This window comes from Peromyscus californicus, unplaced genomic scaffold (assembly GCF_007827085.1).
Source record: "Peromyscus californicus insignis strain IS unplaced genomic scaffold, ASM782708v3 Scaffold_21__1_contigs__length_65335640, whole genome shotgun sequence".
Lineage (NCBI taxonomy): Eukaryota > Metazoa > Chordata > Mammalia > Rodentia > Cricetidae > Peromyscus > Peromyscus californicus.
In genome coordinates, this window is record NW_026294514.1 from 22,800,750 (window position 1) to 22,816,392 (window position 15,643).

General features: G+C 38.8%; 1 protein-coding gene across 3 annotated transcripts in view; it reads right to left on the minus strand.

Annotated features, from left to right (window-relative positions):
* Positions 1 to 15,643, minus strand: part of Ikzf2 (IKAROS family zinc finger 2) — a 154,290-nt gene that overhangs the window by 13,291 nt on the left and 125,356 nt on the right. For all 3 annotated transcript variants that reach the window (XM_052749767.1, XM_052749765.1, XM_052749766.1), the window contains exon 6: positions 2,445 to 2,582. In XM_052749767.1, coding sequence (XP_052605727.1) covers positions 2,445 to 2,582 — 138 coding nt within the window. The remainder of the gene's footprint in view (positions 1 to 2,444; positions 2,583 to 15,643) is intronic.

Consider the following 15,643-nt stretch of genomic DNA (forward strand, 5'->3'; position numbering starts at 1 on the left):
CCATGAAGAGCCAGTGTGGGGACAAACAAGTTTTGGAAAAGAGGCTAGGAAAAATAACTATGCAAGCCATGGAGTTGATGGCAGCCATACTGATAAAAAAAAAAAAAAAAAAAAAAAAAAAAAAAAAAAAAAAAAAAAAACAACCTCCCCTCACACTACTAACAGAAAGGGGGAAACAGGTAATAGGACAGGAAGAGAGGAGAGGAATAAGTACGAATTTCTGAGATGCAAGACAAGCTATGTATATGGGACGATTAACAATTATAGTGGCATCCCACCGATGTTTTTCCTGCTGGGCATCTGTCATTGGCTTCCTCATACACTCAACACAGTTCGCTATTAAATATGTTCACGGATGGGAAAGGAGACTTACAGTGCTCTCAGAATATTCCTACGAACCCAGAAAAGCACAGCATGAAGTGGTGTTAAGCATGTAGTGAACGTGGTCGAAGCACTAGCTAATATGTAAGAACAGATATTAAAGCCTATAACATCAAAACCCGTCATCACTTTACTCCTCCCCAGCCTGGCCCCGCTGGCCCCAGTGCCCTGCCTTGTCTCTTTCTAGCTCATTCCTATTATGTTTTAGGGTCATCATAAGAGCCTCTACTTGAGAAGGACTAAACAGTCTGGGAAATGGGACAACACCAAAGCCCCAGCTACTTAGAAGACCCATCGTTGGCGCTACACAACATATGACACAAATTCTAGGAAAGCTCCATAATATACAGAATTATGTATTTATTTCTTCTCTACAAGAAGATACAGTTATGAAAAACTCTGGCTTTTATTTGGGTAGAAATGTAATTCAGAGTTCTGTAAACAAATGAAGGTAAAAATAACTTAATAGAATTTGCGTACGTCCTCCAATTAAAGGCCAGAACTACAATGGGGGAGCATCACATGAAAAAACTAATAAGGACGTTATGGAGCATCTCTGGAGAGCTTCTGTACGCTGCTAAATGGACTTCAGTCCTCTGCCTCCAGTCTGTCCCCAAACTAAAAATTTAGAACAGTTGTTCTCAAGCAAACCTCTCTCTCAAAAACTATTTACATTATGATTCATAAAAGCAGCAAAATTACAGTCATGAAGTAGTAATAAAAGTAATTTTAGGGTGGGGGTCACCACAACACAAGGAACTGTATTAAAGGGTTGTAGCATTGGGAAGGTTGAGAGCCACTGGTTTAGAACAAAACAATGTTCTGAGCAGGCAAATGCAACCTGCAATGTTAAGCAGTAATAACATTAAAGAGAATGGCCTATTTACTGGTTCTTAGTATTAATGCCCTAAAATCTAATAGCAAAATAATCATTTGAGAGACATTTATTATATAACCTATTACATCTAATTATCACAGCATACCTAGGACTAACACATTCACACACCAGATAGTCAGTCCAGATTTGTCAAACTCCAAGGCCCACAGTTGTATAACCTCCATGTTCTGGGTTCTGTGCTAGCCTCCCTCATCCATTTAGTGGACAGAATCATTCTTTATGTAAGGGCTCTATGTAAAATAACAGTATGTTTAAAATTGTGAAAAAAACCCTCAAAACCACAAAATCATTAACTGTGTAATAAGCATACTTCCACAGCATATTATGTATATAAAAAACAAACTAAAAAAATCTGATAAACGACCTTTGATTTGTCTATATCTAAGTCAATGAATATTAATATTTCTAAAGTGACTTAGGCAAATTATACCATCTAGTATTAGGCAATCCTTTTAAAATAAAACACTAAAATACCAATAAGGTAGAACTTCTGTTTTTATCTGTATGAAATCATTTGGTATAAGTGGTAAGATAAGAGAGACACTAAGAATTTGAAGAACTCAAATTCATTACTGTCCTTTGTAAGACTGATTAGCTGAATTAACCATCCGGACCACCTTTGTATTGTTAGGATTGAGATGTTTTTCTGACAGAATGTGTTTTAGGGGGACGGAGAGGGGTCAAATTTGGGTCTGGGTTGTCTCTTGCATATGTATAAAGTAAAATCACTAATTCCTCAAACAAATTCTGAGGCGCGATCTCAAGTCGATTGAGCACCTCTGAGAGGAGTTATAATGTTAACACCCTCTGCATTCATGCAGGGAACTGAGACTTCTGTGGAGCCATTTCAATGGAGAAATACAAGAGAAGACTAAACAGTACTTCCTTGTGGCATTTCTAATGTAGCTCTAATGCTGGCTGTCATTACTGTGTTAATTCAAACACATGCTATCAGAACTGATTTGGGAGTGCCACGGGAACTCGAGAATCTTGTTCGGAGTGTGTTCCAAAACAGCTCACGTCAACTGCTGAGGAAGACAATCCCGTACAAAGTAAAGGTGGCTGAGAACTGCAGGAAGGAGACGGAATGATCTAACAACCCACGAAGGGGACTGTACACAGCAGAATAGGAAGGAACGAAAAGCACAAATGCATTTTTACCCACCATGGTGACTCATGACCTGCCCAGCAGCCTCCATGCTGACATTCTGGAGATAGTTGTGACAGCGTTCCTTGTGTTCCTCCAGTGAGCTGCGCTGCTTGTAGCTTCGTCCACAGTAGTTACACTTGTGAGGCTTACCCACTGTGAAGAGAGTCAGGGTTAGCGTGCTCCTCACCTCAGCAAATGAACAGCTAGTTTCTCATAGTTTGGAAGAGACATTTATATGCTCTTCAGACAGTCTCTTCCTCCTCCACACTCCAATTCAGGCGAAAACAATAAATTGTCTACCAACGCGAAAGACGTGCAAGAAGATAGGAAGATCACGCGTTCAGGAGTAGGGGAAATACTGAATCAACTCGTGTTCTGACTGTGTTCTCTGTATTCCCGTCCTCGATGGCTGATGACCAATTTTTACATTATGTGACTATAACACACATTAACCTTTACACAGTTATGCCAGGTTTCACTCATTAAAAAGTCAGATGAGGGCTATCTTGCATATGTACAGTAAGTGTGTGTGTGTGTGTGTGTGTGTGTGTGTGTGTGTGTGTGTGTGTGTGCATGCACATATGAGTTTTAGTAAGAGCTGAGAATTTTTCTGAAGAAAAACTAAAAATGCAACAGCTTGAAATGTCACTGTTTAAATAAAAAGGGATTATTCATGGGTACCAAGAAAATTAAAAAGAATTCAAGCGTTGAAAAAAAAATTATAGATATAACTAAGGAGGGTCTCTCTCTCTCTCTCTCTCTCTCTCTCTCTCCTCTCTCTCTCTCTCCCCCCACTGGATAGTAACTGTTCACACACCAGAGCTTAGCAACAAGTGGGTATGCTCTTTTGTGCAGATCCTGCCTCTGTAATACCAAGAATTACCTTCTGAGAGGTTGCGAGCTGGGACTATTAAGGAGAACCACTGGATCCCCAACTATTTAGTTGCCATGGTAACGGTGCCTTCCAACGCATCTCATATTATGGGAGGGAATTTCTCCTAATAGTGAGGGAGCCACTATCTCAATATAGCCACTAAGACATGTATGTAATGATTATGGTGGACAACTTTTAAAAAAATCTTAGGGAAAAAAAAAAAAACCTGTATGGATTGATGGATATTTGGGGACAGGATTATCCACAAGGCTGTCTTGGAGCACTTTGGTTCTTGGCTTGACATGGGTCCAGAACAACAGATACCAGTAAGTGGTCAACACCAGGGCCCTCAGCCCTTAAGGACAGTGTGAATCAGGCCAGTTAATCTCATCGGACTCCTGGGGAATCACTCAGTTTGCCTAGTGAAGAAACAGGAGTCTACTTTTTCATAGTAACAACCTCACTGCCAGCTACCTTATAATCCCAGGTGAGGACACAGGGGAACTGTGGAGCTGTCACAAGCAGAAGCACTCAAAGCTGCCTAACCTTCGCATTTTAGAAACAACAACAAAACCTAACAAAACCAAGCTCAAATCGTGGATCCTATTTGATGCACATACACATTATAATCAATTATTTCATAATGTACATTTTATAAATCATTTTAAACAAAAGTGATTTAAGGCAAGATGAGCCATTTTAAAATACTGGGGCATAATATCTATTTTTGAAAACCAGGTATTCATTGTTCTACTTCTGGAAAGTAGATGTTAATACATGTGTAGAATATGTCTTCCACGGGAGCATTAAAACATAAGAAAATGCTTTTAGATGAAAACATTTTCAATAATATGTATCTACAGGTAAGTATACCGCAAGATGTGACACTACCTAATGGCACGCTCATATTCTATTACCATAGAAACAATGACAACATTATACCGAGTAAGTCTACTAACCAATAAATACTCATCACACACTTCATATTGCAAGCATAGTCCACCGTGAAACAGTTCAGTCATCTCCCAACAACCCTGGTGTTGGCTTTATTGCACTGGATACTATGATACCTGTGTCCTGTTTATTTTAACATATTTTCTCCATGTTACTTTAAGCATTCGTTATACCATGTCAACCTAACAGAAGTATGGATATATGCTACTGCTCTTGACTTCTAACCTCTGTAACCCCTCAATTTACTGGATAGAGTAACATATTTATATATTAGTACACACACACACAGACACACAGACACACACACACACACACACACACACACACACACACACACACACACACACACACACACTTTTGTCTGAGTATCTTTCCCTGTTGCTGTGATGAAATGCCCTGACACCAACAACTCAGCAGAAGAAGGAGTTTATTTCGGTTTACAGCGCAGCTTGTCTGGGAAGTTAAAGTGGCGGGAGGTCACACAGCCCCACAACCAGGAAGCAGAGAGCCATGAACAGGGTTCTTCACCATTTTTTTCTCCTTTCTATGCGCCCAAGCCCCAGGAGTTATACCACCAAATTTTAGGGTGGGTCTTCCCCCTCAATTAACCTAGTTAATATAACCGCGAAGGCCATGCTGGAGGCTGACCTATTCTAGATGACCCCTCACCACGTTCTTAGTCCTTCTCTATACTGTCAAGGTGACACCCAACATTGACTGTCACAACTTTTTACTGATGCCGGCTCATTTCCTAGCTCCCCTCTTTTTTGGAACCTATTTAATGTGTTTTAATTCTTCTCTCATTTTTGTCATTGAGTTTTTTTCCAACATACTAGCCCTCCCTCTTCATCTCATCCTGTGCCCAGTGAGATCAATAAGGACGCCAGTAATTAACTTTTAAAATGGAGTTTTAGAAGCATAAACTCAATTTCATCACCTCTTCATCTCCACTTTATAGCAAGAAAACAAATACTGGGTGACATTCTGGATTCTGCAAAGTCTTACTAGAATACTATTCTATCTCAAAGAAAGCTGCTCTGGAAATATTCTACCCTTTCTTTTCCTGCTCTCATTTATTGAATATATATTTATCAAAAGGAACAGCAGGTACCAATACAATGCTGAAACTGACACAGTGTAGAACAAACCATCATGGTTCCCACGTGTGTATTACAGTCTGGTAGGACAGGGACTCCATTTGCTAGCAATATACTATAGATGGTGACAGATTCTGCAGTGTAAAAGAACGGGGGGATAGCACAACATATGGAATCTTTAGTATGAGATGATGGAACAGAAAGATGGGTCCGAGGTAGGAACATCTCTTATGGGTGGTGACTGTGAGCCGCCACGTGAGTGCTGGGAACTAAACTTGGGTCCTCTGGATAAACAGCAAGTGCTCTGAACCACTGAGTCATCATCTCTCCAGCATGTTTATTTTCTTTTTAATTTAATGATTATTTTTATTTTTTATCAGCTAAACACACCCATTTGTAAAGAAAACTAAAACAACGTAAATGAAATACATTAAGCCTTTCCTGTCTGTCCCCCGTAATTAATCATAATCCCCAAAGCAACATTTTCCAACGTCTCATGATTATATCCTATTAAACAACGTACATATTTTTCTTTGTCCATCAGTGTTAGAGATGATACGTTGCCTTTTGGTAAGAATTCAGCATCCATAAACATCCTCTCAGGCCTCCTTTGATTTCAAGTTACAAGACAATTTCAAGTTAATGCTATAAAATGGAAATGTCCATTATTAATGGAGATATTAATCATAGCATCCTATTATATGGCGGGATTCAATTCCTTTTCAGTTCTTGTACAGTTTTCAAGTTTTCCTATTTAAAAACTGCATTTTTATCTTTCACTGCTTTTTGTGGTACTGTGCCCAAGGCTCCTGTTCCCCCACAGATGTCTCACACCTAGTGAGAACAGTTCTAAACATTGCGATCCCAACCCATTCTCAGGTCTTTGACATGCCTCCCCCTCCCTTCTTGGCTTCCCACAGCCAGGTGGACTCCAAACTCGCCAGAACCTACGGTGCTTTTGGCTTATTGTATAATTGCAGTCTTAGTACTGCCCACTGTTTCTCTATGACTGGCCTCTCTGATTGCCTAAGTCTAATGTGTTTCTCTCCCTCTTTTTAGTACGGGATTTCCAGGTTAGAAATAAAATAATTTTCCCTTTACAATTCGAAGGCTTTGTTCGATTGAACCAGTAATCTTTAGTTTCTTTTAAAATACTTGATACAGATGTGGTTTTATATGTAGCCTGTTCATTGCAAAGCTCTTAGCATCTGTTTGTATTTGATGTTGGGAGTGTCTGAAATATGAATAGCATGTCTTTTTTTTTTTTTTTTTTTTTTTTTTTTTTTTGGTTTTTCGAGACAGGGTTTCTCTGTGTAGCTTTGCGCCTTTCCTGGAACTCACTTGGTAGTCCAGGCTGGCCTCGAACTCACAGAGATCCGCCTGGCTCTGCCTCCCGAGTGCTGGGATTAAAGGCGTGCGCCACCACCGCCCGGCTTGAATAGCATGTCTTTAATCTAGAGTTTAGATGCATGCCCTTCCGCTCTTAATAAATGTGTGTCCATCAAATATAATATTTATAAACAGCATGTAAATATATAGCTATATATATTTATACATGTATAAATATACATATTATATAATATATACATGTTACTAAAGATGCAGCTAGTCTGTGACTCTTAACCTTTATATATGTATGTTAATAGCACTCTTTTTTAAAATAGGGATATCGATTGTTTCATGTCACTTACAGAAAATAATATCCATTGTGACTAAGATAAGCAACTGGCTACTTACTTGTAGTACATTTCTAGACTCTATTCCATTCTATTATCTCTATCCATAAATCAGCAAATCAAGACTTACCAAATAAGTCACCCAACCTAGCTTTCTCAAAATTCTCTGAAAAACTGTCTTTTTTTATTTCCAAAAAAAAAATTATCTATGTTTGCCAATGTTTATAACAGCAAACAAACAAACAAAAAGGAAAAAGCCTGCCTGGATGCTGACTGAGATCTCATGGAAAGGACAGGCTTAACTTCAGGAGAATTAGTGTCCTTTTACAATGTTCTCTTTTACTTCACGTTCATGTGCTTGGGTGTTTTGCCTGTAGGTACATCTGTGCACCACTCCTGGAGCTCACAGAGACTAGAAGAGGGGTTACACATGGTTGTGAACCACCGTGTGGGTGCTGGGAATGAAACCGAGATCGTCTGGAAGAGCGATGGCTGTGCTCTTAACTGCTGAGACATTGTTCCATTTCCCGCCAATTAATATTGTAGCAGTAGATGTTTTTAAACATCATCATACTCTATCTCCTTGCTTACTTGGATCGTGCGTGTGTGCGTGCGTGCATGCATGCATGAGTGCATGCTGTGAAAAGGGTGTTGGATCCTAAGGAACTGGAGTACAGATGGTTGTAAGCTGCCTGATGTGGGTCCTGGGACCCAAACTCACATCTTCTACAGAGCAGCCAATGCTCTTAGCCACTGAGCCATCTCTTCAGTCAACATGCTTCAGAATTAAATGTACCTTTCTTATGCATGTTTACTTAAATTTATCTTCAAGTACTTCATAAATTTTGGATGCTATAATATGTGGCAACCCATTCTAAATTCAAATTGCCAATTGTCCATTCCTATCACATATATGAACACACTTGATTTCTTCTCAGTATGTTAAGTAGATAGCTGCATTATTTCATTTACACGGAAGCATTGCTGGGGTGCTGGGTGGACTGGGGTGTTAGAGAAACATTTGTTAAACTGTACAAAACTGCAGTAAAGGAGGAGGAGTAAGCTCAGAAGATCTACTGTAGCATGTGATGGCTGGAGTTTAATACACTCTTGAAAACTGCTAGGAGTGGAGATCTTAAGTGTTCAAACCAGAAAAAAAAAAAACTTAGACTTCTGAGCAATGCTAAACAGCTTATATTTAGTGAATTCAACAATGTGCACATACATCAAAACAGCTTTTTGTAGATGTTAAAGAACTTTTATCTTTTAAAATAATTAACTTTTAGAAAACATGAACTCGGCTAATTCATATTGGCCTTGAACTTTGAACTTAACAAAATCAATCAACACTTCTCACATTTTCGTACATTCCTTGGCAGTGCTAAGACGACTGTATCATCAATACTAAAGGCCATTTTAGTGATCTGTTTCTACCCTGTAATAATACTGCGTCGCCTCTCTTCCCCTCCCATTATTCCACTGACTACACTTAGGATGATGTTGATGGAGCTGGGAGAGACGTTCTTGCCTTGCTCCTGATGATCAGGTTGAATTTTCATTTTTCTTTCAGCATGCTACCAACAGAAGGCTATTCATGCCCGACCTTCATGTCAAGAAATTCCTTTCTATTCTGTTGCTGAAAACTTTTATTTTGCTTGAACATTTCATTATGACAAACTTGCTACTTGAAATTATGAAGATCATTATATGGTCTTTAGTGATAAGTTAATTGTAATTATCTATTAATGGATTACTAGCAATGTTAAACCAACTTAAATAGTCTCATAATAAAGCCCACTCAACTGTGATATGTTGTCTTTTATTATATTTCTATACTCAACTTGTTGAATTTTGTTTGTTTGTTTTGAGACAAGGTTTCTCTGTGTAGCTTTGGAGCCTTTCCTGGAACTCACTCTGTAACCCAGGCTGGCCTTGAACTCACAGAGATCCGCCTGGCTCTGCCTTCTGAGTGCTGGGATTAAAGGCGTGCACCACCATCACCTGGTGTAAAAACAAAATTCTTTAATTAAAGATTCAACAAGTTGCTGGGTGGTGGTGGCACACACCTTTAATCCCAACACTTGGGAGGCAGATCCAGGTGGATCTCTGTGAGTTCAAGGCCAGGCTGGTCTACAGAGCGAGATCCAGGACAAGCACCAAAACTACACAGAGAAATCCTGTCTCGAAGAAAAAGAAAAGGATTTTGCATTTCTATCCACTAGCATTACTGCTACTTAGTCTTCATCTTTTGTCACATCTGTGACTTGCTAACAGGTAAAGCTGAACTCAGAGAATTCGATTACAAATTTCACTCTCTTTTCTCTCTGGAAGAGTTTGTGTCTCCGATGCTTTCCCTCCACTGTTTTTCTTTAAATAATTAAGAACTTACCAGTGACATCATGTGGGGCTTTTGGTTTGGAAAGGTTTTAAATTCCTGTTTCAATTCCCCAAGTGAATAAAGGTTAGCCTAAGTATCTGTTTCTTCATGAGTGCGGTTTGACAAATTCCTTGAAACGCAGAAATTATGTCACCAAATTGAATGTACTGACATCAAATTCTTGATACTAGTTCTGTATCACACTTCCAACGCACCTAGGACTTACACATAAATCTTATTTTCATTGCTGACTTTGGTCAGATGAGCATTCCCTCATTGATTGATCTCGGCTCCTCTTTAAATTGTTCCCTTCATAAGACCAGCTTGTGCATTCACCAGCTTCTCTCTCCTTTCGGTTTTACTTATTTTGTCTTTGTCTTTATTTCCTTTTGTAATATACATTGGGTTTGAACTTGCTCTTTTTATATTGTTCAAGAAGGAAATGGAGATGGAGCTGAGCATTTTCTTTGTTTTTAATATAGGCATTTAATGCCACACATTTCCTTCTCGGTGCTTCCATTCTTAGCATCTTGATACTTCCCCCCCATTCTTGAACATACAATGTATATTTATTGTATTGATTTTTATTAACTTCCCCTGCTAAATCCAGCGTTTTCTGGATCTGGATTTATGCAATTACTATTCTAATTATGGACATGTTTTTCCTTCCCATGCCTATAAAATTTTCATGGATATTATGAATTTTGTACTAGTGGGTTTTAGCTTTTGTTACCTTTCTTTCCAATGTGGTTGACACGTTCCCATATTCAGCTACATTGCTTAGAATCAACTTGGTCCTTTTGAAGTTTACTGCTATGGTCTAAGAAGGGCCCAGAGCATCCTGAGACAACTAGGTCAGATCCTTTCAAAACACTACTGAAAAGTGTGGCATTAGAAGGTCTTTTCCACTTTGCTTGGTTGGGAATGAAGCATTCCTAACCTCTGTAAGCTCTAAAGTATTTGGTCTTCTGCTTTCTGGTTGTTACTTTCCCAGCATCAGGAAAGCTGATCACCATTTAACCTAAAGATCAAGTGGACCACCCACAAATGTAATACCTCTTCCTGGACAGCTTCCTAAGCTCCGATCTCTGCCTCTTGTGTTCAGGTCAACTGCCTGGTACTAGTTGGGTTGTCTGGCTGAGAGGTTGTATGAACATTGCCTCCAGAAAGTCAGCTGGGACAATTTACAATATCTGACGTCTTTGTTTTTTGTCACTCAGGCATCAAAGTCCCACACTGCCTATTGTTATATGGAAAATTCGGTTATTTAATAGACCTTGTGGTATTCTAGATGATTAAGTTGGGAGGGCAAATCTGACCCCAACATTCATCATGGTTGGAAGCAAAAGTTGCATTTTTAACTGACAAATACTGAGAAGACATGCAAATCGATACCAAGAAGTCAAGCTAATTTTGTAAATTTTAGTACCAACTCGATACAGGTAACTGGCACAATGTTTCTTATGAACGTATTTCTAAGAAGATAAGTTGTGACCCTGAAGATTCTTAGAGAAGACAATACGGCCAGCATTTATAACGACTTCAAGAGTTATTGCCAGTCTTTCCTTTAACATCCCTTCCATCAAGACAAAAATCCTATCATAACAGACATACTAATTCAATCAGTTAGAGCTGTAAAGACAAACTCCAGACCTGAGGAATGGATAGGAAACTGAAGATTCAAGAAATGGAGTGAAATAAAGCTAATGTTTGCATTGGCTTGCAGTTCAACAGTGTTTTCCCTGTCTGTCTTGATAAGGACTAGAAACAATTGGCTGTTCTTGTGTATTAGAATCTCCTTAACCCTACCTAAAAGTAAGAGCAAGCCAAATACCCACAAAAGCTTTTGAAGCAGGAATGTTGACTGCAAGCTCATACGGTGTTATGAAGACAGATAGCAAACCAAGGCTTGTCCATTTATAGTTTCTTGAAAGATGTCAGTTCAATAGTTTTTCTAGTGAGTGTATAAAACAAATTATAATATATATATTACTGATAAATTTCTTATTCTTTATGTAGATATAACTATATCTACACAGGAAGAAACACACAAAAAACCCACATCTGTTATGCAGAAAATACATTTACCATTTGAAGATGGACACAATCAGCAAGAGCACATTAATTACACATCATATTCATGTCCCTTGAAAATATCCACTTATGAATGCTTTTAGGAGTGGAAGTATTTGGAGATTTTAATATGATTTTACTTGATAGTTGCTTGCAGATTTATAAATTAACCCAAAGGAAGATAGATTATCGCTAACATGGTACCAATGACAATTTAATTTTTCTGTTTTTACCCTTAAGTTTATACTTTGTTTGAATTAGTGGTTTGTTATATTGGAGGGACGCTACACATGAACAATTTTAAGTTTCTTGTGCATTTGTATGTGTCTGTGTGTGGTACTTATGTGTGTGCAGGTGTATTTGTCCATGCACATACAGGCAGAGGTCTGAGGTCAATGCCTGCTGTCTGTCTCTATCGTTCTTCACCTTATTCATTCATTCGTTTATTTATTTGAGACAGAATCAGTGAACCTGTAGCTCTCTGTTTTCATCATTTGCAGCTGGCGGTGAGCCCTGGGATCTGCCCATCTCTGTAGTCACTACTCTCATTAACGGGGTTCCAGGTTGCGCCTGCCTCTAAGCAAAGCTTATATGTAGGTGTGGAAGATCTGAACTCACAATCTCCCGCTTGTGCAGTCAACACTTCACACACTGATCCATATCCCCAGCCCCCAATTTTAAGGTTTTGAGCTTTCACTGCTACATAACAGACTAAAGGAAGCTTTTACAAATTTATACTCACCCTAGCGGTCTATGAGACAGGCATTTTCCTACACTGCCACTGACAAAAGAATGTTGTTATTAAAATAGTAAAATTTCCACTAAGGCGCTGAATCTATTTCGCAAAACTACAGTAAGGGACATTGGAGTGTAAAGTAGTTGCTTAGGGAGCCCGTAAGAGACATTCTGTTACAGAGGTAGACAATAATATCTACCCCTCCCCACCCAAGAGACAATGTAATCTACTTGCTCAGTTTCAATGGTGTTTATCACACTCCATTTATTCAATGAGAAGGTCTTTATGAAGTCTGGCTTCAGCCATTGTTTTTGGGTAAAGAGAGTCCTCTGTACATATGAATATGAACTATGAATGGGGTATTTGTGGTCCAGGTGGTTCCTAGGTTTAAAGTTGTACCCATTCCTAGTCACTCTTTGACCCGTTTGTAATAAATATCTAACTGAAACATTTTTTGAGATTGAGGATTTTTATTTTCATGTGGACAAAAAACTTAATGTTCTTCCCTTCTGTGATTTACTTTATCTGATACAGTCTGTAAAATATTGTGACACAGAATGTTTTAGAAATGCTCACATCTTTCCCCTCAAAAAACCCCAAAAAGCAAAAAAAAAACCCCAAAAAACCAAAAACCCTAATTCCTTACAAGTACTGATGACTTGAGATGGTTTTGAATAAAATGATTAAGTGGGAAGAGAACATCTTAGAATCTTGGAAAGGAAGCAGGTCTGTACCTGAAAAGTGAGCTTCTTTTATCCCCCAGAGAATCCCTGTTCTATTAAATCATGTCAGTATAATTAGGTGTCAGTCAAAATTTATCACAAATAACTTTCTACTCTCCAGGAAGTTTACCAGTGTGGTTGGGAGTTGGGGAGAAGAATGTTTAAGTATGTATATTTAAAATTAGGTTGATTCACAGCACAGTGCGTGTGTGAGAAAGGATTTAAAAGATATATTTAAAGTACTTCTACAAAACAATGAAGCAAAGAAATAAAATTTATTTAACCCAATGTTTCTCCCAATTACTGTAAACATACCTTTCTATTTTAACAACTATTAATTTCCCCAATAAATAGACTTTTCTGTGCAGATGTTCTGGGAAATTGTCTTATAATGAACAGACCCCAGGTGCTGTCATTAATGCACTTTATTTTTCATATGTAGGACTTGATGAGATTTAGGGACTAAGCTTCCTTCATCACCCCATCAATATGTGCTATGGAGCATCTTTTAATCACTATGAATATGATAGATGACAAGGCGGACATCGCCACTGTGTTAAAAACAAAACTCTTACCTTTCCAACATTTCCATTTGTAATGTTAGTAACATGGACTTCAGAACTCAGTTTAAAACTTTACAAAAAACAATTTTGCCAGGGGAAATTGTACCAAAAATACAGTTGGTGTTTGAGCTGGCAATATGATTTAGGTGGAGCACTTGTCCAGCATGCTTGAGACCCTGGGTCCAATTCTCAGCACCACCAAACAAAACCAAAACCAGAACAGAAACCAAAACAAAGAAAACAAGAACAGAGCAATAATACAAGCTAAGAGACAAAACAACTCCAAGCTGGGCCTTTATAACTAAACAAATCACAGACTTTTGGAAGATAAAGAACATATCTATTTTTTTTTTGTCCACTGCGAAAAAGAATGGGCATGATTTAATAAAAGTAGACTCATGAAAGACTACTTTTGGAAAAGTGTAAATTTTTGACATTTACTTTTCTATCACTTTGTTTAAGTGACAACTTTCCCCAGATTCCCGTGCTGAATGCCTAAATTAGGAAGCACAATGAACTGCAATGCACACTGTGAAGTGCTCGAAGAACTATGCTACTGCACTCTTTTTTATTACATAAAATGTCTTCTTTTATTGATTATGTCTTATTACCCAATGGAATAACTATTTAAGTAATAAACAGATAAGTTTAGATATCTCAAATGTTACAGCTGCTTCAAATAGATACACGTAAATTGTCAAATTGTCCTACTATTGTTAACCATGAGGAGTTCAGAGGGATGCCCACGTGTTCTTCATAGTGGTAGCATGAATTGATTTACTGAAGGTGAGAAGAAGAACGAGAGAAACCGCAAAGGCATAAAAAGCAATAACACAGCATGGAAGGGCTGTATTAAAATCTACGAAACAAGGGGCTCTATCTGATGCTTTTCATTATTATTCAGATACAAAACATGCATTGAAGGAACAAGGGAGGAAGCCAATTAAGAGCTTTCTAGACTCAGACAAATAAATAAGCCAATCATATAAACTTTCTCTTTGATGAGTTTTCTTTTTTTTCTCTATGTGGGCACAGTGTGTGCACATGTACACTTGGAAACTAGGGCACGACCTCAGGTGTTGCTCCTTAGGAGCCATCCACTGTCTCTGAAGCAGGGTCTCCCACTGGGACCCAGGATTCACTGATCAGGACAGGGTGACGGGCCAATGAGTTTCGGGGAGCTTCCTGTTTCTGCTTCCCCATGTTGAGATTACAAGCCCATGCTACCATGCCTAGCTTTCTTGTGTGGGCTCTAGAACTCTTTAGCTCTATAGCAACTGAGCTGAATCCACAGCCTGCGGAATTTCTCTTCTTAAACTCTTCTTTTTCATCTCACTTTAAGAACTGACACTACAAGGAAGTAACACATTTGGAAAACACAGAGATGCAAAAAGAATTTATCTGGAAGCAGGTAAATTGCTTCATTTAAGTCATTATGAGTAAAGTATGTGTATGCATGAGTGTGTGTGTATGTGTGTGTGTGTAGATTCAAATTCTAGCCCTAATACAGATGGTTTATGAATCCTAGGTTAATTTAGATAAGACAACAGTTGAATCTAGCATGCAACATTCACATGAACTGTGAACCAATATCTGAGGAGCCCCCAACTGGATCAGGCCCTCAGGATAAAAGTCAATTAGCTTGAACTATTTGGGAGGCCCCCAGACAGTGGGATCCGGACCTGTCCTTAGTGCATGAGCTGGCTGTTTGGAGCCTGGGGCCTATGCAGGGACACTTTGCTCAGCCTGGGTGAAGGGAGGAGGGGACTGGACCTGCCTCAACTGAATCTACCAGGCTGAGCTGAATCCCCAGGGGAGTCCTTGCCCTGGAGGAGATGGGAATGGGGAGTGGGTTGGGAGTGGGGGGAGAGGCAGGAGGAGGGGGGACAGGGGAATCCATGGCTGATATGTAAAATTAAATTATAAAATAAAAAAAGAGCCGGGCGGTGGTGGCGCACGCCTTTAATCCCAGCACTTGGGAGGCAGAGCCAGGTGGATCTTTGTGAGTTCAAAGCCAGCCTGGTCTACAGAGCAAGATCCAGGAAAGGCGCAAAGCTACACAAAGAAACCTTGTCTCGAAAAACCAAAAAAAAAAAAAAAAAAAAAAAAAAAAAAAAAATATATATATATATATATATATAT